Source organism: Ahaetulla prasina, chromosome 1 (genome assembly GCF_028640845.1).
Source record: "Ahaetulla prasina isolate Xishuangbanna chromosome 1, ASM2864084v1, whole genome shotgun sequence".
In the NCBI taxonomy this organism is placed as follows: domain Eukaryota; kingdom Metazoa; phylum Chordata; class Lepidosauria; order Squamata; family Colubridae; genus Ahaetulla; species Ahaetulla prasina.
The window spans coordinates 105,453,609-105,478,684 of record NC_080539.1 but is presented as its reverse complement, the minus strand read 5'-3'; the positions used below and the strand labels follow the sequence as shown (position 1 = coordinate 105,478,684).

Genomic DNA, 25,076 nt, shown 5'->3' with positions numbered 1-25,076 from the left:
AAGGTACAATGGCACTGAAAATTTTTTATAACCTGTTGTCACAATTACAACTGTTGCAGCATCCCCAGGGTCATGTGATCAAATTTGGGCATTTGGCAATTGGCATGTATTTATGATGGTTGATTGTACTCACTGCATGGGGTCATGTGCTCACCAGTTGCAACCTGCTCAGCCAGCTTCTTACAAACAAAGTGAGCGGGAGAATCCAGATTCACTTACCAACTATATGATTTATTTAACAACTGAAGTGATTCACTTGACAACCATGGCAAAAAAACCTTCTAAAATGGGGCATGACTAATGTAAAAATTGCCTTGCTTAATGACAGAGTTGAACGTGTTTGTTGTCATAAGTCAAGGACTGACTCTCTCTCTGTATATATGTGTGTGTGTGTGTGTGTGTGTATGTATTTATTATACATACATGTGTGTGTGTATACATTCTTATTGTTAGATTGGGTAAATCACTTTATAGCCATATAATAGGATAGAGAAATACTTAGTAAAAATAAATTCATGCTGAAATGGTTTTTAGTATCCTTTGTGATAAAAATAAGGAGCATATTCAGCATTTTTCATCTAGTTTGTAAAAAAACCTCTCCTGATAGGCTGCCACTGAATGTGGAATTTAAGAAACATTGTATATATTTAAGTCATAAATTATTATCTTAGCTACTTTCCAGAAGTAATAATAATATGAGCACATTTGCTTCTACCTATCCTACCCAATCTCCTTAACTGTTGGCTAGGGAGTGTTTTCTGGCAGAGCCTTTCCTGCTATGGCACCCTCCCTTTGGAACATAATTCCTCTGAGATTAGATTAGCCTATCCCTGTTGGCCTTTTGGTCTTGAAAATGTGGCTTTGTGCCCAACCTTGGGACACCAACTCTTCTGGTTGATGATGATAGATTAAACTATGTTCAGGTACTATGTGTTTCTATTTTTATTTTATTTTTTAATATTATTTGTTTTATATTTATTTATTATATTTATATAGCTGTCCTTTTCAAAGATTCGTTAATAGCGGGCAGTGTACAATAAAAGAACAATCATTAAAAACTAACAATTAAAAATACAGCAATTAAATCACCAATCATTGTGAATCATTTCACTTTTCTGATGAAGCCTGGGCATCAGCAAGTATGTTTAACTGCATATTTTATATACTTCAGTAATAGCAGTGAGGAATTGAATTATTTGCTTATTACATTCTAAATTATTCAGCACTAAGTTACTTTGTGGAACAACAAATTTGGTATACAGAAGTTTTGCATACTTGATCCTGAAACTTCAGCAAAAGTTATTCATTCTGTTAGAGACGCGGTGGCTCAGTAGCTAAGACGCTGAGCTTGTTGATTAAAAGGTTGGCAGTTCAGCAGTTCGAATCCCTAGTGCCGCGTAATGGGGTGAGTTCCTGTTGCTTGTCCCAGCTTCTGCCAACCTAGCAGTTTGAAAGCACATAAAAAATGCAAGTAGAAAAATAGGGATCATCTTTGGTGGGAAGGTAACAGCGTTCTATGCACCTTTGGTGTTTAGTCATGCCAGCCACATGACCATGGAGATGTCTTCAGACAGCACTGGCTCTTTGGCTTTGAAACAGAGATGAGCACCTCCCCCTAGAGTCAGGAATGACTAGCACAAATGTGCGAGGGGAACCTTTACCTTTACTCATTCTGTTTGTAGCGTATATTATATCCCACTCTCATATAAATTACAGTTGTCAAAGTTTATTAAGTCTTTGACCCTTTAAATTATTCTACAGTCATTTAGGTGAAGTAATTTCTGGGGCTGTAAAACAGATTGGGATGTTGAGAAATATAAAATGTAGATAAATGCAAAAAATATATATCTACTGTATTGGAGCGGGAAGGAGGCATCATTAGCAGCTTCAGGTAAGAGGGAAATTGAAAAAAAAAATAGCACTCATCTCTGTTCATTGATGTAAGCTTTCCATCAGCAGAGGAAAACTAGTACCCTTAGGCTGTAGTCTTGTATTGTCGTGTTGGTTCCTATTTGAGCAAAGTTCAGATAAGACTGAGTGAGTAAGGTTTGCCTCATATTTACAGTTATATGGATTTGAATGTACAGAATATAGAATAATCCTGGTAGAATGTTTATTTAGGTCTTCTAATATGTAAAAACATATTAGCGATGTTTGTCATTTGTTCATAGGATTCAGCAATATACTTAAAACTCTATTTTGTTTCAGCTTATATATCAGCTAAAACAAATTCATGTCTTACACAAAAGGATTAAAAAAATCTTTAATGTATTATATTTATTGAAGACTTTTTAAACTGCTATTTTAATGCTGGATTACATTAATTAAATTAATCCATCATAGTATTGAATTTGGGTCAGCGCTTATTTTCATTTGTTTGGCAAGCATATTTAATTTTTCATGGATGATTATGGAAGCTGTAATTTAAGCAACTGAAAACGTGTTGTTATTGATCTCCTCAGAATTTTCTGAAAACAGAAAAAGACTTTTAATTTAGCATAATGGCATTCAAGGACCACTAGGAGATGAGCAAAAACATTTAAAAATTGAAAGGCACTTAATAAATGGTTTTTGTCTTTCGTATATTTTTAATATTTTCATCGTTTCAAATACTGTAAATTATTTTTAAGGACAGAATTAGATAGCTGTATTCTACATTTTGTCATGCAACTGCTGTTCTTGCTATTATTATTTCACTATAACACATTACAAATAATGACATGGAAAATAGCCCTAAATTTAACTATTATTAATGATACTTGTGGTCCTTGCAATTCTTTCTAATAATAAAGACTTGGAACTGTCAAATGATTGAACAAATATCTTAATCTATTTAGATAGCTTTTTAATCTAAGTCATCAATCATACTTATTAGCTTTTACAACTGCAAGCTGCTGTCATTTAAATGTTGCTTGTATTGGGAGATTGTGCTGGCAGTGATCTGCAGGTGTAACTTTCACTCAAACACTATTCCCCAGTAGCAAACTTGTATCTAAGTTTGGAGAGAGTGCCATCTTCAGTTTCAAATGTCTATTGAAGAATAATATTGAGTATGTTTGTATATTGAGGGATTCTTTTTGTCCTTTGACTATAAATGTATTCCTGTCTGCTTTATGTTTGACAATAGGGTGGGAAGTATATATAGTTATATTGACTAATATTACTAGTATTGAACTGTTATTTATAAACATTTTATGTATATTACTTTCAATAGTCTCAAGAATTTTAATCTTTTTAGATATTTTCAATATGGGTTTCTATATTGTACCCAACATAGTAATAGTTATTATTTTTATTTATTTATAAATACTCATCAGACTGCTGAATGTATATTTCTGTTTTTGAAAGGATAAATGAAAAATAATACAACAACGATATCGATGAAATAAAATTATTGTACCCTTTGTATACATTTTATTTGTCTCATTTGTAAATTCAAATGTTAATTTGCTATTTCAATTGGATTTCAGTAGATAGCTGTAATACATTTATTTCTGATATATTCTATAAGAGACCTTGCAGAAGGAATGGGGTGTTGCTATTATTACTACTATTCCTCTTTTTTAAAAAAAACCTCACCATCTTAAAAAAATATTAATGGTACTGACCCTTTGTCTATAATGAAATATAATGCTAGTTTGTGTAGATCTCCTACTTGCCTTTAAATTTAAAAGACTTCGTAAAATACAAAGCATATGTGCCATAGTGACAGAAGGCAAGTAGGTACTGTGGAACTGGGTTCATTAAAAGAGCCTTGAAATACATGCACCACATCAGATAGGTGAAAGACAAAAGCTGTTGATGTGATCGACCTCTGAATGCAAGTCATATAAACAGAAGCATGTAGAAAGCTTGTGGTCATAGACAAATTTGCTTCTAACTGAGAACTGTCTTTGATTAACTTAGAATTTGTTCTCAAGGAGAAAGGCTGTATCTTTAGCTCTACCTGAAATGAGACAATAATGCTCTCTGCAGAGTTAGCTGATCCGGTACAATTCTGTGTGTGGTAGCCGAATACACCGGTAGTTGATATTAAGCCTAATATAATGTGTGTATGTTTTGCTAAAAAATGAAACACTTGTGCTTGGGAATTTTCCTAATCTACTTAAGTCTTTTAAGAGGAAAATGAGGTAAGCTTAAAATTTATTTCCATATCATTTCTTATTTATAAAAAGCAAGGGAAGACAAAAATATACTTGTCTTAAAGAATAATTACGATTTTAATTATTGATCTGTTAAGCGAGCTAGTGTTGTCATGAATTAGATCTTATACAATTAAAATATAAATTTCATATTATATTTGCTTATAGAACTTCACAACTTATTATATATATAGCATTGTTTTATAAAGCTGTGTATAATCTGAACGTATGTTTTATAGACAAAAATATAAATGCCCATTGATAACACAGATAATTTATAATTGAATTATTCAGTTTTATTTTGTGGAGAAAGCAATGTTAAGTAATCTGTAACGTTAGAAATTGATTTTCTAAGTAACAACAGCATAGTTATATTCACATTTACTCAGAAATCCTGTTGTTTTAATGAGTATTCAGAATGTATGTATGTGTGTGTAAAGATTTTGTGTGTCTGTGAATTGTGATAGCAAATAAACTGTTGCTATTTACACCAATGACACATGCCTTTCTTTTCTAGTACTTTAAAAGAGTAACATAAAACATTGAAATAGTGTTGTTCCTTCTAGAAATAGATTCAGTACTGTAGAGATTTCACTAATGTAGCTGTCTGTAACACAATGTTGCCTATTGTTTCTTAGGCTGTTTTTAAAAGAGTGTGTATTTCAAGTATAAAGTTAAATAGTATATTATATTTAGATTCTATAATATTAATAGATTCTAACAAACACTGCTTTTGAACACTTTGTCTCCTTGAAGATAATTTATATTCAAGAGAATTTAGGGATTTTAAAAATTAATTAGCATTCATTATATAGGTACAGTATTTTACTATAGAAAAGTTTTAGAAGAAAGAAAATAGATTTACAGTTACAGGAAGTTGCTAAATGAAAGTATTTTCTAGAATAGAATGATAAATTATTATAAGCAATTTGTTCCTCAGTTTAGTTTATATAATCCAGTGAACAGCATGCAGGAGTATCGGATTGCAAGATTCTTTAATTAGGATGCACGCTGGGTGGATCTGATATTTTTATCAGTTACAAATTTTAAACTAAAAGTTTATAAAATAGGATTTCATGCATTTTATTCTGATAAAACTTTGACGTTTGCATTGTTTTTAAAGACATATGTTTACTTAGAATTAAGTAATTGGATTGGACATTAATTATTTTTAGTTACTTGCAGCTAAACTTTGTTTTGTTTTTGTAATCCAATATGGTTTAAAGAGAATATAAAATATAACTGCATTATGTATTTTCACTATTTAATATTTGTTACTGATATGAATTGTATGCTGATTAAAGATGTTTGAAATTGTAGGCGTTTCCCCAGACTGAATAATAAATGACTGTATCAATCTGAGCATCTTCCTTCTTTTTGTAGCTTATGTAAATAGGGCCTTATACTTTATGTTCTAGGTTTGCTGTAAAATAATGCAGTACATGTTCTATTGTAAACCAAGAAGCATAACTAGGCAATTCTCACTTAACTGGGACAAGCAATTCTACTGCTAAGCGGAATGGGAACTCATATGACTATGCTCTCAGACTAGAAAAAGAAAAACAACTATACTCAATTCTACACCTTTGGTTTTTGTTTGCCTCCTAACCACTCCCCTGCTCTTTGAAATGCTCAAGTGCCTACTTACTATCAAGAGTAATTTGATCATATTGGAAGGCCAGGGCTGGGAACCACAGATATGCTATTCAAACAGCTTGCTCTCTTGAAATCTCTTCCTCTCCAGTCTCTCCATTCTACAATGAGGAAGGAGGGAGAAAAAACAAGTGATTTCTGTAGGCAATATCTTTGCCTCATTCTTCTTCCCCACCACCTCTGAGAACTGAGATCTTAGAAAGGAAGGGATTGCAAGGGAGTAAGTTTTTTGTCTTCTACACAGTGAAAGCAATGTGATTGCATCAGCAGTTCCAGGTTGGGAGCCATGGGTGCACTACACAAACATCTCACCTCTAAAGATAGTTTCAGCATATGACTTCTAAAAAAAATATTGAATTGAACTGTATTTTATATCTTTCTATCATTAGTGACTTCAAAAGTATGGTTCATACTTGAAATTCAAGTCATTTTCACACAGGAAGGCAAAGGTATACAGGTAGTCCTTGACTTATGCTCACAATTGAGCCCAACATTTTGTTGCTAAATGAGACATTTGTTAATTTTGCCCCATTTTATGACCTTTCTTGCAGCAGTTGTTAAATGAATTGCTGCAGTTGTTAAGTGAATCACTGCAGCTGTTAAATTAGTAACACAGTTCTTAAGTGAATCTGGTTTCCCCATTGACTTTGTTTGTCAGAAGATCACAAAAAGTAATCACCTGACCCTAGGACACTGCAACTGTCATAAATACAAGTCAGTTGTAAGTATCTGACCATGGGGATGCTGAAATTATTGTAAGTCTGAAGAATGGTAATAAGTCACTTTTTTCAGTACCATTGTAACTTCAAATGATCACTAAATGAACTGTTGTAAGTGGAAGCTACTGTTGTGTCTGCACCCTCCGAGCCGGGCCCCCTGCCAGAAAGTGACTCGGAAAGTGAGGGGAAGGGCCATCAGGACTTACCTCTGGCACACCGGCTTCCCTGACTCAGCTCTAGGAGCCAGAGGCAGGCCAGGTGGAGGAGATAATGAGGCCTCCGTCCCCTGACTCTTTCCCCCCCAGGCCATGCCTCCAGACCCAGCTGATGGCAATCAGGCCTGGCTGGACCCTAGGTTTCGTAGGCAGGAGAGGCAGGAACAACAGAAGCAGGGGTGGGGCAGGCCTAGGAAGTGCTGAGTCATGGAGCCACACCCCACAGGATATAAAAGCAGCAAGGGCTGCTATACCACTTGGTGGCAAACAAATCAACTGCTTAGAGGGAGAATTAGAGCTGAAGTCCTGTTTGTTCCTGGTTTCCTGGCTGACTCATCGGCATCAAGAGAGATAACAGACAATTGGCAGACGCTTGCTAGTTTGCTGCCAGAGCTGATAGTTGCCGGCTAATTAAGTCATCACTCGTGTCTCCTGGACTGCAGAGAGGGACAGAACAGCTACCTGTATATGAAATCACTAAACTTTGCCTTGAGATTTCAGTATCGAGAGACACGAATATTACTCATATATGTAAATAAAATTGTTTCAGTGAACATATTTTCCAAATTTACACCATCGTTCCCATTGTGAGAAGATAATACATTACAAATCTGCTGTACCTTTTATAAAAATCTGAAGTCAGAATTAATCAACCCCAATTTGGAGAATTTCCTGGCAATGAGAATGAAGCATATTACTATTTATTTATTCTTTTCATGTTTTTCTGGGTAGATACTGTATGTACCAGTCAATGACCATAAATAAATGGTCTAAATTATGTTATACGCTGCCTTTCTATTCTAGCAAATACTGGTCTGAATCATCTAAGAAAGAAGACAGGGAAGAATGGAATAGGAGTAAATATTGTTGTTTTCTAGATAGAAGAGAAAAAAATGGGAGAAAGTTAGGTCAGTTGGCTGGGTGGGTTGGAATAGGGAATTACAATGTTCTTTGTTGTTTTGTTGTAAAATCAATTAGGCTTTTCTAACAATATTTCTTAAATATTGTAGGAGATTAATACCTTAGAATATATTGTCCTCTTTTAGCTTTGATTTAATGTTACTACCTTGTTTCCCCGAAAATAAGACATCCCCTGATAATAAGCCCAATCAGGCTTTTGAGCGCATGCGCTAAAATAAGCCTCCCTCCGAAAATAAGCCCTCCCTGAAAATATTTAAATGCAGAGCTGGAAATCAGGTAAGAGACAGCAAGAGGAGCCACGTCTTGTTCCACATGCCCCAAAATAATAAGATCTCCCTGAAAATAAGGCCAAGCACTTATTTCGGGATTCAAAAAAATATAAGACAGGGTCTTATTTTCAGGGAAACACGGTAATGTCTTGGAAATGTTTGATATCAAGATATGTTTGTTAATACAACAGAGATATTCCATAATATATTCTTAAATTCTATTTATATGTGCAGGTCTTATAAGTCTGGTCTGGAGAGAAGTAAAAATCTGTATAGAAGCAATGTAGATAAATAATGTTTGAAGATTTGAAGTGTCCTCAAAGTATTAGAAAGGACACTTCGTAGAGCAGGAGTCTCCAACCTTGGCAACTTTAAGACTTGTGGATTTCAACTCCCAGAGTTCCTCAGCTAGCAAAGTATAGTATATGTTGACTTAAGTGAAGTACTCCTCTTTGTATAATTAAAGCAGCTACTTCCTCTTGACTGATTGTCTGGGCTGCATCAAAGTCTCCCTCTAGCTCTGTATATATACTACAAATCCTTTTCACAAATGTCCCCAGAAATGTATTATTTCTACAAGCACATATGGACAGCCAGCCCTGGAAGAACCTTCTGTGGGATGTGGCTACTTCAGCTCTTCACAGAGGCTACTTTCCTTGTGTCAACACATTCTACAAATACTTGGTTTAAATTGTTATCACAGACATATTCTGTCTACTATCTGAAGTACTTTCATTTCCTTATGGACCATTTACCTATTTTTCTTCTCTTAATACTTTTCTTTTTTCTCTACCAACACCCTGGTTGTTTCTCAAAAGTATTAGGTAAAGTTTCCCCTGTCTATCCAACTCTAGGAAGTAGTGCTCATCTCTGTTTTTTAGCAAGGCACATTTCCATGGTCATGTGGCCAGCATGACTATATTCCAAAGGCATACAGAACAGTGTTACCTCCCCACCCAATTGTACCTATTTATCTACTTGTATTTGCATGCTTTCAAACTGCGGGTGGACAGGAGCTGGGGCAAGTAATGGGAGCTCACCCCATTGTGTGGCGCTCAGGTCTTGAACCCAGGCTGTCACCTTTCCAACTGATAAACTCAGTGTCTTTAACCGCTGAGTCAATACACCCCCATCTCTAAGTATTAAACAATTCCTTATATTTGTAAATCATGTACTTTGGTGCATTAAATACTGGCAATGAAAATATTTTGAGTTTTTGATAACAGGTGCAAAAGAAGAGAAAGGGAGAAGCTGAGGCTTGCTATTTATTGCTCTTAAATAAAATATAGCAATGATTTTCACTTGTATTTTGAACATCATCAGTAAATATTTCTTACTAATGAAAGCTTGCAGTGGAAGAGTATATCTGATTCCCTATCTGAAAAAAATATTTCTCACTTTGTTATCTGGTTTATAACTCTTGACTGTCAATATTAACTGCATTTCTTTACTATAAGAGTATAGATATGATTAGGCTTATAAAGTGTCTTCTATCAAAAATGTAACATATAAGATAATGGTAGGGCTTTTATGACAGTCTTATCCAAACTCTGTATTAATTTTGTATAAGTTTCAATAATAATTGCGTACATAAGTTTTAAAAGACTCAAACTGTGTAAACCATGAAAATTTGAACCTCTTAATTTGTGTTCTTTTAAAATATAAATTCATTGAATGCTGTTTTTGCATCTATTAGATAGATTGAAAAGGTGAAGCACATTATATAGATGTCATTAGATCACTGCAAAATATTTGAACTTGAGCACCACACAATGGCAAAAAAATTTACCAATTTCAAGAAGATAAAACTTAGTAACTAGTTTCCCTGTTTTTTTTTTCCATTTTAGAGCTAGTCCTCAACTTACAACCATTTGTTCAACAACTGTCCAAAATTATGTCAATGCTGAACAAGTGGCGGTTATAACCAGTCCTCAGAGTTATAGCTGGGCCAACACCTCCACAATCACGTGTTCGTAATCTGGCAATCAGTTGGCAATTGGCTTGCACTTATAACCAGTTGCAGCACCACATGATCATACGGAATAATTTAGTCCCCCTTAGAATGCAAATTGTAATTACTTTTGCTATGCTGCGTGATGTGTTGTATCTATAGGAACCATTCTTGCTTAACTTGTTTGAGTGTGTATGTGTGATTTGTATAAAGTTAGTTTTGCTACTGTTACATATTTTCCAAATACAAATTTGGAACTCACCCCATTCCTAAGAGGTCTGTAAGGGGCGTGTATAAGAGCACAAACGTGCCTACCGTTCCTGTCATATTGTCTCCTTTCGTTATATCCAATTAATATAGTTATTACATACTCATACTCATATATATGCTTATATATTGTATAGTTACTTCAGGCTTATGCTTATATATACTGTGTGACTGACTAAATAAATAAATAAATAAATAAATAAATAAATAAATAAATAAATAAATAAATAAATAAATAAATAAAATTCTCAATCAAGTATTATCAGAATTGTATCTTTTCCAGTATTGAGCAAAATTTATTCTTGCTGCTGTAAGCATATTATCACATTAAATTATGATTTTTTTGTTGATATTTTTTCTGGAATTATACCCAGTAAGAACAGTTGTGGTCTCATTTTGAATTTAAACTCCCAAAATTTTCTGCATAACCGTACTTATTTTCACAGAATCTAGGATTTATTATTATGAGTCTCGGTAAGAAATAGAAGTGATATCAGTTCAGAAAACAATTCTATGGAATTGAAAACAGCCTACTTTTCTGATTTCTATGTGGAAAAACTTAGATGTTTGATTTCTGTACTTCAGATTTTCTCAAATTGCCGTTAAGTTGGAATCTGTTTATAGAATAATCACTTGTAAGCATGATTTTTTTTTCTATTTTTTTTGCAGGTGAAAAAACCGTGCACAGATTCAGATGTTTCAGAATCTCAGAATTCAAGGTATTTGACACATTTGAGTAATAATCAGCTATTAAATTATTTATAAAAGTAATAAAGCCAAAACTTGATGAAAATAAGAGAGTGGATTATTATCAAAAATTGTAAATTCTACACATTTATGCCATGATTTGGACTATACATACATATACATATGTCGAGATTAAAACTAGGGCAAAATATGGATTATGATTTATAACATCTGTTTCTGTCTTTTATGTGGAATAAAAATGGAACAGATATTAATAAAATATTACATATAATACATTTCAGTGTTTGTTGTGTTTGTCTCTATTTTTGCAATAAAATAAGACCATTACCTGCCTGTTAGAAACTGGGTTGTACAAGCAGTGGGCAAGTAAACAAAACTTCATCTGCACATGTGCATGATATAGATTGAGTCGAAATAATCCTTCCCTGGTTTGTGGAAAAATTGCCTTTCATGAAACTTACCCCTGGTGCCAGAAAGTTTGGGGACTGCTGCGGTATACATTTCAAATGAAAATTTGTTGTACAGTAGAGCATTATATAAGTATTATATAAAGTCAAAAATAAATCTTAAACTAGAGTGGCACTAAGAGCGTGCTATGGTAGAGAATACATGCCTGGAGCATGATAATTCTTTCATAAACAGGGTTTAAGAAAATATTATACATAAAGTGAAATGTCAGCATTAAAATGGGTGTTGGAGATGCTTTCCCTTGCAGAATAGCTGAGGACTTTTTATATGGGTTTCAATCTTTCATTTATTTAACTGACTTTATTGTGTATTGGTTTTGGACTTGAGAGTATTAGAATAAGTGCAGATGGAATATGTTTTTACAGTAGGGAAGTAATTAGGTTGGGTGTGGGAACGTTGTCAGGAGAATTCTTGGAGCGACATGAGTGTATCAGCAAATTCTTTGTCTTAGCTTTTCTTTTACAAGAAATATGCAAGCTGTTATTTGTGGCCTACAAAATTATCTGAAGGAATTTACTGATATAAAAATACATCTAGGCGAAGAATGAGTCCAGTATATACCTGCTATGAACAAAAAAGAGAATATTTAATTTCTAGTTTAGTGAAGGGGAAAAGAGAATAATAACAAACTGTTAATGTTATCTTTTTATAAGTTAGTTATTTTCATTAGATTGCCTACAATATTTTAATATCTCTTTTTTACAAATTCAAGGAGATATTTACTTAAGTGATGATTTAAATAAGGACTTGTAAACTTGAAAATACTTCTTTCATTAAATAAATTGTATATATGTACTTTGAAACATCAAATAAATTTCATTTAGATTATGAAGATACACAGCATGAAAATGATTTCATTAAAATTGATGCTTCAATATTACTTGTGTAGTCTGGGATTGCAGATGTTTCTTCACTAATTTTAAATCAAATTACAATGCTTCCTATGGTCACCTGATTTGGGATGACTTTTATTCCCAATAATTGATCCAAATAAATGAAAGTATTTGTTGTGATTGCCAAAGTATAAATGGAGCTCTTCAGAATGACTTTGCTTTTCATTAGAACCTCTCTCCTTTAACTTGTTATTCAAGTTTCTATTGGCTGAGACATTATTGAAGTATGATCTCATAATCATGCTCTGCTAGGAAAACTGTCATAATTTATTCCATTTAAATTATTTTTCGTTGCTGTCAGGTGAACCTATAAGAAAACCTACCTTTACAGCAAGAGTGAAAGCTACTTACCTTCCCTACCCGTTCGGAAGTGCAGACGCCACGCGTCACGTGCACACTTGGATCCTCTGCGCATGCACAAATCCTTCTACGTATGCGCAAAGGGTAAAAAACAGGTTACTTCCTGGTTCTGTGCATGCGCAGAGTATTTTCAGAAGTATTTTAAAGTTTACAAGTCCTTATTTAAATCATCACTTAAGTAAATATCTCCTTGAATTTGTAAAAAAGAGATGTTAAAATATTGTAGGCAATCTAATGAAAATAACTAACTTATAAAAAGATAACATTAACAGTTTGTTATTATTCTCTTTTCCCCTTCACTAAACTAGAAATTAACGATGACCAGGTGGGTGGGCAGAGTCTCGCACTGCCACTGCTACCGGTTCTCAGAACCACCTGCCTCCATCCCTACCAGTTCGGTCGAACATGTCACCCCACTTTACAGTAAACTGAGCATATCTAGCCATAATATTCTAATGTTATTATATATGGCTTACTACAAGGAAAAGAATATTCCTGAAATATATTGACAAATGTCTATAATAACTAATCTTCTTGCAAAGAAATACAGGTCCATCCAATCTCGTTTTGCATTGTGCTTGGTTCTGTTATCTAATATTCTGTGTGTGGGGGGGGCTGTTTTACTGCAATTTATATTTTTTAATTTTTTTAGTAACTCCAGTTCTTACTATATATTTTTTGTCTTGACAAAATCAGTGGACTTCACCTAGAAGAGTTACATCTTCCGCTTTTCCTTATTGCACATTGTTTTAATTTATACTGCAACTTGAATGAGCTTGATTCACTAAAATGTTGAAATGTAAAATATTAAAATGTTAAATTATTAGATGAAGTCGTAGGGGAGCAAAGTCCAAGTCCATTCTCACCCAACCACAATCATGTGAAAAAGTAAGTGTGTCCGATATAAAGCTTTTTTTTCTTTTTTAAAAAGAAGTAGAAAGAATCAATATTTTGTTTTCATTTTAACTGCATAAAAGTGATGTAATTGAACAAAAGATTGCTTTTAGTAATTTGTTCAACAAAAATTAACAGACATCCCATTTCCTTCTGTGGAAAAAGTAATATACCCTTGGCTCTGATTCCTGGTATTGCCTTCTTTGGCAGATAAAATATCATGTAGGCATTCTTTTTTAATTATCTACCAATCTCTGACACTGGTTGAAAGAATATGTATATGTAAAATGTATATCTAATTAATCAAATGAATTAAGCTTCTGTTACTGAATATGAGGACAGTAGCAGAATAACTGTAATTTACTATAGTACTTTGTTCTTTCTCTGTGTTTTTTGTTTCTTTTAAAACCAGAGGCACTTAAGGTTGGCCGTGATCAGTTAAAATCCATAGGGAAAAATAGATATTTTCTCATTTCTTGACCCTTCAACTTGCTCAGAAATTTTTTTGGCCATCAATTGATACGCTAAGTAAGTGAATATAGTAACAGACAGTTACAGATAATAAAGCTATAATTTACATGTTTCCCTTAAGAACCTATGGCAACCTTTATGGAAATATGTGTTTATGTACTTTTACGTGCCTATGTTCTGTAATATACAGGTATTCCTATGACCACAATTGAGCCCAAAATTTGTTACTAATTGAGACAGTTAAATGAGTTTTGCCCATTTTGCAACATTTCTTGCCACAGTTGTTAAGTGATTCACTGCAATTGTTAAGTTAGGAGCAGGGTTGTTAAGTGAATCTGGTTTTTCCATTGATGTTGCTTGTCAGAAGGTTGCAGAAGATGATTACATGACCCCTCACACTGCAACAATCATCAATATGAGTCAGTTACCAAGCATCTGAATTTTGATCACTTGACCACGACAGTGCTGCAGTGGTTGTAAATGTGAAAAACAATCATAAATCACTTTTTTCGGTGCCATTGTAATTTTGAATGGTCACTGAAGGAACTGTTGTAAGTCAAGGACTACCTGTATTTACAAAGCAATTACAAAGCAAAGCAATGGGAAGAGCAATTTTAGGATTATTATATTGTGGTTTGCTTATGCTAAGTATCATTTTATAGATATTGTGTATTATTGAAATTACTAAGCACAGTACTTCTGAGAGTTCCTAATTGGAGCTTTGTTTTTATATGTGTGTGTGTATGTCTGTGCGTGTGTGTGTATATATATATATACATACACATACACACACACTGTCTCAAGACCTCAGCAATTAATTGATGAACGTATCTTTTCTTTTATGTACACTGAGAGCATATGCACCAAGACAAATTCCTTGTGTGTCCAATCACACTTGGCCAATAAAATTCTATTCTATTCTATTCTATTCTATTCTAATTGGTTGTTTTCAAATTCAAAGGTTTAGAACTTAAGCTGTGACTTTTCAATAAAATACCCTATACTGCTTATGAGAAAATTTAAGAAGCATGTATTTTAGATTTGTAGAAACAAATACTCTCTCAAGTTTACTATCTCAATGCAATTATTAACTGTGTTGCTCTTATTCTACGGTTTATCATTTGCACTGTTATATTTAAACATTAAACTGTCACGAAGGGTCCTTGGTGTTGTCTGAGCTTGTTTTCTTACAAACATTTCATTACCCAAATTAGGTAATTTCATCAGTGCTAGTGTTATGCTGTCACGTTATGAATTTGTCTGACCATTAAAGATCGGTGTGGATAGTTTCTTTTGAAGTCATCTGTACCCTCAGAAGGCTGTTTATCAATCAAGGAGTAAATGTGTTCTTCTGCATTGCTCCAAGAGTAAGGAAGCTTATGCCTTATATAAAATCTGTTAATCTTTAAAAGCTGATACCAGACTATTTCTTTGACTAGCATAGAATAGCACAACTCTCCTTCCACAATGCCTTTAAAAGAATAGTTGACTCTTGGCAGCCAGCTGTACTGTGAAAGCAAGATTAGGTTACAGAAATTTCAGCAACTGGATTACTTTCAGTTTAAAATCCAATTATCTTTCAGCTTCTTATGTCAGAGATTTCTTCAATTTCTTTCTCATGCTCTTTCTCTGAACTTGCAAACTGGCTGCCCTTTTATAAGGCAATTGAAGAAAGGGCAAATGTCTTTAACATTACTCTATTTTTGTAATTCCAGAGCTAAAAGAACAGATGGAGTTTTAATTCATACTATAGGCTCTCTATCACCAAAAATCTAGAAAATTTAGCCCAGGGAATGATTTTTAAATCAGTCTTACTCTTGCCCATGGAGGAGAAATATTTCTTCTTCTCAACTGAGAGACTAAATGAAGATAATTTCAGTTTAATTAAACCCTCTGAGAAGTTCAGCAAGTTAAAGTACAGAAGAAAGATAAAAGCCAATCACTTTAAGATCATGATTTTCTTTTAGCACATATAATTATGCCTTTTTTCTTTATTTTTTTATTTTTTTAAACATTTTCTTGCCCTTTTTGATATTTACTTACTTAATACAGCAAGAACAAGGAATGGATTTGAATTCTTTTCTTTCCATAACCTACCATCTAGGAAATAGTTCAGCAAAAGGAACTGTGTTGTTCTTTGCTGATATCTCTGATAAAAAAGAGGGAAAAGTGGGTGTTGTAAGATTAAGCAGAATCAGCACAATGGCTGAAGTAGTCAAAATGTGTCAGGTTTTATTCTGAGCTCAAGACAAAAAGTATGCAGGGGATGACCTGAAGGAGGGGGCTGATCAAATATGTTATACATCTTGAGTCCCCTCGCATCCACAAGGGATCTAACTACAGCCCACCTTGAATTCCATTGACTGCCAATTTGCTTTGACCATTAGTAGTTCAGATTATTGTAGAGAGTTTAAGCCTGCAATAAACCTTTATATTCATTTGAACTGCCTGGATTTCTTGGTTTCCCTGACAAATATGCCCTATTTTGTGCCTATCCTTGCTTGTCTCTAATAGTCATACTACTATATTCTGGGACAATAGAAATTTGTTTTTAGGAACTTCTGAATGCTGTTGATTGAAATGGGTTGTAATCTGGCTTTAGAACTAAAACATAGTTTTAGAACTAAAACACCATCAGAGAACTAAATGGGCATTCTGTTGATTCAGTTGAATATGCCAGTTACTTTTAATTATATAGGTGGGTTAATTCATTAATGGAACTGATGTGCACGAACCCTTAAAACAAAGAATGATGTGTGTGTGTGTTTGTAAATATCTGAAAATGCTAATGATCTGCAAGCTCTACTCATCAAAGTCAAGGAGCACAGTGAAAAAAAAGGGACTAAAATTAAATATAAAGATCAGAATAAAAGCAAAAGGGAAATATATAAATTTAACAATGCAGAATACGAAGATAACTTCTGCCTTTTAGGATCCATTATCAACAATAGAGGAACCAGCAGTCAAGAAATATATTACAAGAAATATATTGGCAGTAAAGACCTTGGAAAAGATGTTCAGATACTGGACGGGTCAATATCTACAAAGATCAGTATTGTGCAGGCACTATTTTCCCTTGAACAATATGAAAGTGAAACTTGGACATTGAAGAAGCAGAATAAAAAGAGTACTAATGTTTCCAAAGTTTGATGTTGGGCAAGATTCTTGAGAATATTATAGATGGCTAAGAAAACAAATAAATCCAGAGTTCTCATCTGAGGTACAAATGACCAGGCTCAAATATGGATATATTATGAAAACACCCAGCTCGCTTGGGAAATCTGTGATGTTGGGAAAGGTGAAAGGAAAGAGAGGGAAAAGATGACAATAACAGCAAGGTGGATGGATTTAATTATAGTAGCAATGGATCGGCATTGACCTTGAAGAGTCTTAAGTGGCTGCCAAGAGTCAATACCAGTGTGATTGTGTTCTGTCTGTCTGAATATGTGTTTGTGTGTGTGGGTATTGTGTATGTGTGAGAGAGTATCATTAGCTGTAAGTATGTTTTCCTTTAAAGAATCAGGTTTATAGACAAAAGTGGCATGCTGAAACATTTTTCTCCAGCTGATGATGGTACATGGATAGAATGTCTATTTGGAAAAGATAATCATATGTAGCCTGGTTACATTAGTATTAGTATTGGTATAACTATAGAAATCTGTATTTGGATACATTTGATTTTTTTTTTTTTGAAAAAGTTGTCTCAGAATTTAAGATGTCTGAGAATTTATATGGCTTTCTTGTGCTGGATAATAAAAATGCATTTCTATCTGTTTTATTAGTGTTCTAATGACTTGTGTGTAAAGAAATAAAATTCACTATTATTGCCAAATCATAGCTTGTTTTAAAATTGCAAATAATTTATCAAAGAAAAATATAGTGCACAAGGAATATATTCAACTTTAACTCTTAATACATTTAAATTCAGAAGTATTATTAGCTGCACGTTTGAGCAGAATGCCATAATGTGACTATTCTTGTCGGCTGAAAGGTTTTTATTAATTTAACCTTCCTTGGCAGAAGGGGTGCACAGTATTTTATGAGCTAACAGACTTGCCGTTCAGTGGTAATCACTCTCCAACATGTAGAAGGTACTGGGACAATAGTTAAATTTTTAATTTTCATGCATAGAATATTTATATGTGAATACCTTCTAATTTTGTAATCATTGTCTCTTTCTATTACATGAAAAATAGTAATTCAACCTTTAAAGAAACCATTTACAACTGCATATAGCTCTGAGGCTTCAGTCTGTGCACCCCTGTTCTACAGCCAGAAGGGGGTGTAAAAATAAGGGAATCATTGAAAATCACAGGTCCACTTCCACAGCCGAGAACTCAGCATGCAAGGATGATAAAGTCAAATTTGCGTTTCGGTTGTTCCAGATTTGTTGAAACTTAGACAACCTTCATATTAAATTGTCACTTTGCTTCAAAAATTGCTTATATGTGAGATCAAATTTGTACGTACGGTATGGCCCATCTCAAGCAGTAACCTTCAAGGATAACCTACAACAAAGGTGGTAGTCAGAGCAGATCTGAATAGCCTATAGAAGGTGTTTTTTTCAGGTAGGTAATTTTATTTCAAAAAAGAATTATGATGCAGCATGTAAACAGTTGGTAAAGAAAAGTAAGTGTTGAGGGAGTTAAAAAAAGAAAACATAAAAGCAGCATGGACTCTGCTTAAATAGGGGCACAGGAAATCCTGTTTTAATAGTAATTTAGTTATATAAGGGACGGTTTATAAATAATGTTATCATCAGCACACATAGCTTCACTACCTTTCACATAATCCTTTTAAACAATCCATTCCTGGATGCAGATGGTCATTTAGACTTAAATAGTACTCATTGCATCTCACCTTATAGGTCACAATTTTTCATATTGCCCATATTTTGGATGGCAGTTAGAAGATTCATATGACAGCTAGAGAAGAAATTCTGCAATCAGTGCATCTGGTTTCTTGGCAGATTCCTGAAGTACTTCTCTTAATGTGTTTGGATTTGCCCACGAGCCTTTTATGTGGTTGAACCATAGATGGGATGTTTGCACAAAGTGAGTATCCCAAAGGATTATTTCCCACCTCCAACTTCATTAATTCTTGACCCCACATTCTTTCTTCAATAGATAAGATTCTTTATGAGTTTCATACAGTCTCTCTTGAGATATTTCATATAACAGCCAATATATATTTTAAGTATGCACCCAACATTTTTCTTACTATAATCAGATTTTACAACATAATTGATGTATTTCAGTATTCTCCATGCTGTATTTTTGCGAAAAAATATTGAAAGTGACTAAATATAAGGTCAATTCCCAAAGAACAGTAACCATACCCAGCTTTTTCAGCAGAAATGGATTTGCCTTTCCATAATCAGTTCTCGTACCTTAGGTTTTCAAAGGCGAAATCTGGATTTGGTTAGAAGTGAAAGTGAGTATGGTGGTCTCACTCCAATCCTTGGAGATTTCATGTCTGCTGCTCAAAAGAGGCCCAGAACTAGAATAATGAGGTTGTTGCAGGTCACAATTAAGTTATAAGCTGGAAGAGGTATATTAGAAAGTGCACGCATCAATAATGGAATCTGGATAGGTGGAGAGGGGGGCTTAGCTGACAGTATTCACATTTACCACACTGACAAAGGCAGTAAGCCAAAAAGTATGAATTCTGAGGTACTTTTTCCTGAGATATTGGAGCTGCTGTTTCTTTTGCCTCTATGCTTAGAGTTTTGTTAGACTGAGTTAACAGTTGTAGTTTAACATTCACAAGAGACTGATTAAAAACAAATTACAGGCAGCCTTTGACTTACAACAGTTCATTTAGTGACCTTTTGAAGTTACAACGGCACTGAAAAAAGTGACTTATGACCGTTTTTCACACTTACGACCATTGCAGCATCCCCATGGTCATGTGACCAAAATTCAGATGCTTGGCAACTGATTCATATTTATGATGCTTGCGGTGTCCCAGGGTCATGTGATCCCTTTTGTGTTTTTCTGACAAAGTCAGTAGGGAAACCAGATTAATTTAACAACCATGTTACTAACTTAACAACTGCAGTGATTCACTCAACAACTGTGGCAAGAAAAGTCATAAAATGGGACAAAACTCACCTAACAACTGTCTCAATTAGCAACAGAAATTTTGGACTCAATTGTCCAAAGGACTTCCTGTATATTTGTTCCAAGAATTGTAATTATTCTTTGGTGTTCTATTGATTAATTGAGGCAAATTGTAGATTTTCCTCTCAGTAATTCAGGGTCAAGGGTTTTTTACTAACTTAAAGAGAATTTAAAGAGAAATAACTATTTGTATTGTGGTTTTGGTACAGAAAGTTCCATTTTACTGTGATTTCGTACTGCTGTTATATTATTAATTGTTTTTAATCATTTTAATGAAGCATCGTGAAATAAACAATTTTAACTTCTGAAAATGGAATAATGTGAGATGTTGCACAAAATAACAGAAATTGGGAAAGGAATTAGAAGCAAATGGAGACAACTCCTTTTGTGAATTGAAATGTTTTATGCAACTATATGATGCTCCTATGGATATAAGCTAAAATTTAATCTGTACTCATCAGACTATTTCATATTAAGATAAGCAGCATTGAGAAATATAGAAAAAGAACAGTAAGAAAACTAAAGGCGGAAGATAAACCTAAATTTTAAAAAGCAGCCTTAAATATTTAGGCAATCATTTCCCATGAAGTTCTTTCTTTTAAAACAACCATTTGCCTAAAATTTAACCTGAATGCTCCTCTCCAAAGAGGATCTATGTAAATTTAACCACAAGTTTCACTACATCAAATTGTCAGGTATTAAGGGAGAGTTTCACCAACGTTTCTGGCTTTGTGGGCCAGCGGGAGGGAGAAGGGATGATTTCGTGTGAGTGTGCAGCTCCATTTGTGCAAGCGGTGTACACCTGCCCTTGCCGCTCACTTAAATGGAGCATGCACATTTGCCCGTTGCTCATGCAATTGAAGATGTGTGCACACACTCGCCAGCCATTTTCCACAACCCAGTTGCAAACCTGTCATGGCCGTGGCCCAAAGATTGGGGACTCCTGTGTTAAGGCATGAGTTACTTTCTCATAAAGACTGTAAGGAGATTCAGAATATTCCTGCTCTATGCAGCTGTATATCCCAGGAGATTTATATGTATATTCAAAAAGTTGTCAAAAACTGACTGCTCTCCCTATAGTAGAGTGGCCTCAATTCCTCTGGAATTTTAATCAATTACATATTCTTCTTTTCATTCTTAATGTTTTATTGTTTTCCTTGCTTTTAATGTTGGAAGCTACCTTGTGGAGTTGGGTGGCCTCTAGAATGATTTTATGAAAGAATTCCATGTTCAGGATCTTGATTCGTGAGAAAGCCTTTTGGACTTTGGGCCCAAATGAAAAAACAAAATAAGGCATTTATTTTCTAGTGTTGTATTATTAGATATAATCAAACCTTGAAACAAGTTCTGATTGCACTTTTGAACAAGTTAAAAAATTAAAGGGAATTGTATGCATTGTGTCAGATAACCTTAAACAGTGACTTGCACAGCTGGAGACAAGTCATCAACATCTTCTCTGTATAGTACATTAACCTTGATAGCTATGAATCTGAGGATACTGTCTGTCATACAACATCATGTTCAGGAAGGGGATATCATGGAAATAAATAAGAATTCCAAGTTCACACGCTGTAACCACTTAGGAAGAAAAAGTCACTTTCAAATTCCCATTATTTTGGTGGAATCCTTGAAACATTTTCATTGTGTTCATTGAAGTATCATGCCACCTTTTTAATGGTACTGCCTGTCTCAGGTTCAAGCTTCTTGCTTTCTGCACACATACAAACAAACGCAAATAAATCATTCTAAAAATTGCATGCTTGGAAAAATTTCCTATCTTGCATGTACCAAATATTTTTCTATATTTCAATCTGTGTCAAATTAATATCTTAGCCATAAAAGTCAGCTGGGTGATTCTGGGCCAATTCACTCTCAGCCCAACCCACCTCACAAGGTGGTAGTTGTTGTTGAAAAATAGGGGAGGAAGGTGGATGTGTTCACTGCCTTGAATTACTTGCAAAAACAATAAAGGCGGGATACAAATATATAAACTTTAGATTCAAGATATAGAAGTGTGAATAGTACTAGTTATGAAATGTTAACATGAATTGCCAAACAAATCTTGGATTTGATGGAAGTCTGAGGCTTTCTTAAAATGGAATCGGGACTAAAATCACTATCTTTCCACTCATTGGAGCTATATGCCTTGCCATCTCTTACCCTTTGCTTCAAAACAGAGAACATAGTTTCCTAATACTCAGTCAAATCATTAGTCCACCTAATCATTGCTAATTATATTGATTGGCAACAAATATCTGGTTTTTTAGACAGGAATATTTTACTGTTGTACTTGAGAATCCCAGGAATATTTTATCTATATATATAAAAATGTAAACCACTAATGTCATAATCACAAAATCTCCAGAACCGTAAAGCCTACAAATTTGAAATTTGGCATGTATGTTCCTTTTGGCTTCTAGGTGCTCACTAAGAAAGGATTTTTCAAAATGGCCATCAGATCATTAGCATTTCTTATATTATTATTAATACATTCTGATGCTAATTAGTTAGACGTTCTATTCCCCCTCCCAACTTGAAAATAGCTCTGGAGAGAATGGGATAGGATTGGAGAGGCCTCTGTGCAGCAACCATGAGGGAGAGAAGGGGATAGGATAGGGGAGGCTTCGGTAGTGCAAGTCTGAGGGAGAGAAGGGGGTAGGAGAGGCCGATCTTAACTACTCATTAATTTTCAAGCTGTAAGTGCCAATTTATCAAGCCGGATCACATAGTTTCGTAGCGGAGCACGGGTATTCAGCTAGTTATAAATATACTATACATAAATATAAATGTGATGTAAAAACCCACTGTAGCTTTCTTACATCATAAAGCAAGGCTTTGAGAAAAATTATTTTTTAAAAAAATGAAGTCATAGAAAATGTCTAAATATGAGATGGGATAAGAATTCTGTTTCCTTCTGAGACAAACATTCATGCTATATTTTTTTGTTACAAATGTACAGTCTCCGCATTTTGCTATGCAATGAAACCATAAGCTTAGTTTTGTTATCTGAATCAGCCACATATTTCCAAGATGCATGATTTCTTTTAAAAAGTTACTGTCTTTCCCATTATATAAATTTATGTATTCGACTCTTATTTTTATCAATATATACAGTATAATTATTGCTATTATGACAAACTGTAGGAAGTTTTCATTTGCAAGAATTTTCCACTATTCCAGAACGTACTTGGTGTATAATTTCCACAACATGAATTTTCTGCCCTCGGCAAATACTTTTGGAAAGTAGTAACTTTTAGTAAATTGTCATTTTCTCCAATTAGCATGACAGATCTTGCAGACTTCCTTTCATAATACTGTTCATGTCACTGTTTCACTGTTCCTACCTAAGTTGCATATCTCAGTTACTGTTCCACAAATACATGGTGATTTGAGAATGGTGAAGTCATATGAAAGCTCTTCCATTAATTGGCTATTTGATGTCAATTATTATTTTTTACAAAAATACTGTATTAAAATTAAATTCCTATATTTTGCCTATTGTTTCAGAAGGAACAACATTTACTATTGATATTATTATTCTTTTTTTAAAATATAATTTTTCTCATGTCTTTGTTCAATTCTCCTGGAATAATTCAAAATATCTATATTACTACACACAGATACCACATTTACATTCTGAGTGAAATCAGCAGTGACAATTACTACCTGTAATTTCCACTTTTAATTGAAGATGAACTTCAGTTAAATCATAGCATGTGTAATTACAGGCTGCTATCCAAAAGGCATTTCATGTTTCTTGGACAAAATTTTCAGATGCCCCCCTCTCTCTATTCCCCCCACCCCCCATAAAAGAACATGATTCAAGTGGAATGTTTCTAATCTCCTCGTCTTTTCCTTTTCTACCAGTTTCTCTCTCGAGGATAATGATGATGATGATAATCATGAGGCTAATTGTAGACTAGTATTTTCTTTCATATATAAAGTTTTCAGGAAATGTTCATTTTCAGTTTTTACTTTAAAGTATGGCTAGCTCAGAGGAGTCTGTGCACTTTTATGAAGCAAATAACAGTGATAGTGTTTCTTCTTCGTTTTTTCTTTTGTCCTTTAATAGATCTATGGAAATGCAGGATCTAGCGAGTCCTCATAATCTTGTGGGAAGCAGTGAAGCACCAGGTAGTTCTAAACTGGACAAATCAAATCTTAGCACCACATCTATTACAACAAATGGAACAGGCGGTGAGTGAAAATCTACCTCTTTCAGTTTAAATCTAGAAAATGCTATGGCAATAATCAGATTCTTTAAAAAGCTGAAAAATTTAAATAAGTATACATTATTTTTTTTTAAAAAAATCCATTAAATATGAGGTAGTAAGAGCTATATAAATATATTTTTTTTGTTTACTGAATAATGCCTTATTGTATAATTTAAAAATATATTTGATGGTCTTCTGAATACCCTAGCTATTGCAGATCTAAGCTTTTCTTCTCTTTCAATTCCAGTATGACACTAATACCTTTCATATTATTTGTATTGTACATTGGGCCTGTTTTCATATTTTTGTACTATAATCCCATTAAGGTTTTCCAAATTTGCTACTTCACTTCAAATAGATGAAATTTGTACACATTCATTGCTTCAAGCCAGGGGTGAAATGTAAAATTTGTTACTACCGGTTCTGTAGGCATGGCTTGTGTGTGTGTGGGGGTGTAATGTGACTGGGTGGGCGTGGTCAACTTTTTTTTTTTACTTTTAAAATAACTTTTTCTACAACCTCTTTGACTGAAGAGGTTTTAAAAGCCTCTGAGGATCCCAGCTGAGCCAAGCGATCAGAGGCTTTTTTTTTTTTACTTTTAAAAGCATTTTTTTGGCCAAAAAAAAATGCTTTTAAAGGTAAACAAACCAAAACCTCTGATGATTGCGTGGTTCAGCTGGGCATGGTGGGGGCAGGGATTTTTGCTACCGGTTCTCCGAACCACCTGCCACCATTGCTACCGGATCAGGCAAGCCGGTCCAAACCGGGAGCAATTCACCCCTGCTTCAAGCCCTATTCCCAGCTTCCTC

General features: G+C 34.1%; 1 protein-coding gene across 7 annotated transcripts in view; it reads left to right on the top strand.

The window, feature by feature from the left end:
• EYA4 (EYA transcriptional coactivator and phosphatase 4) overlaps positions 1-25,076 on the top strand; it is a 113,140-nt gene that overhangs the window by 36,329 nt on the left and 51,735 nt on the right. For all 7 annotated transcript variants that reach the window (XM_058171547.1, XM_058171566.1, XM_058171589.1 and 4 more), the window contains 2 exons: positions 10,807-10,856; positions 24,126-24,250. In XM_058171547.1, the coding sequence (XP_058027530.1) occupies positions 10,807-10,856; positions 24,126-24,250 (175 nt within the window). The remainder of the gene's footprint in view (positions 1-10,806; positions 10,857-24,125; positions 24,251-25,076) is intronic.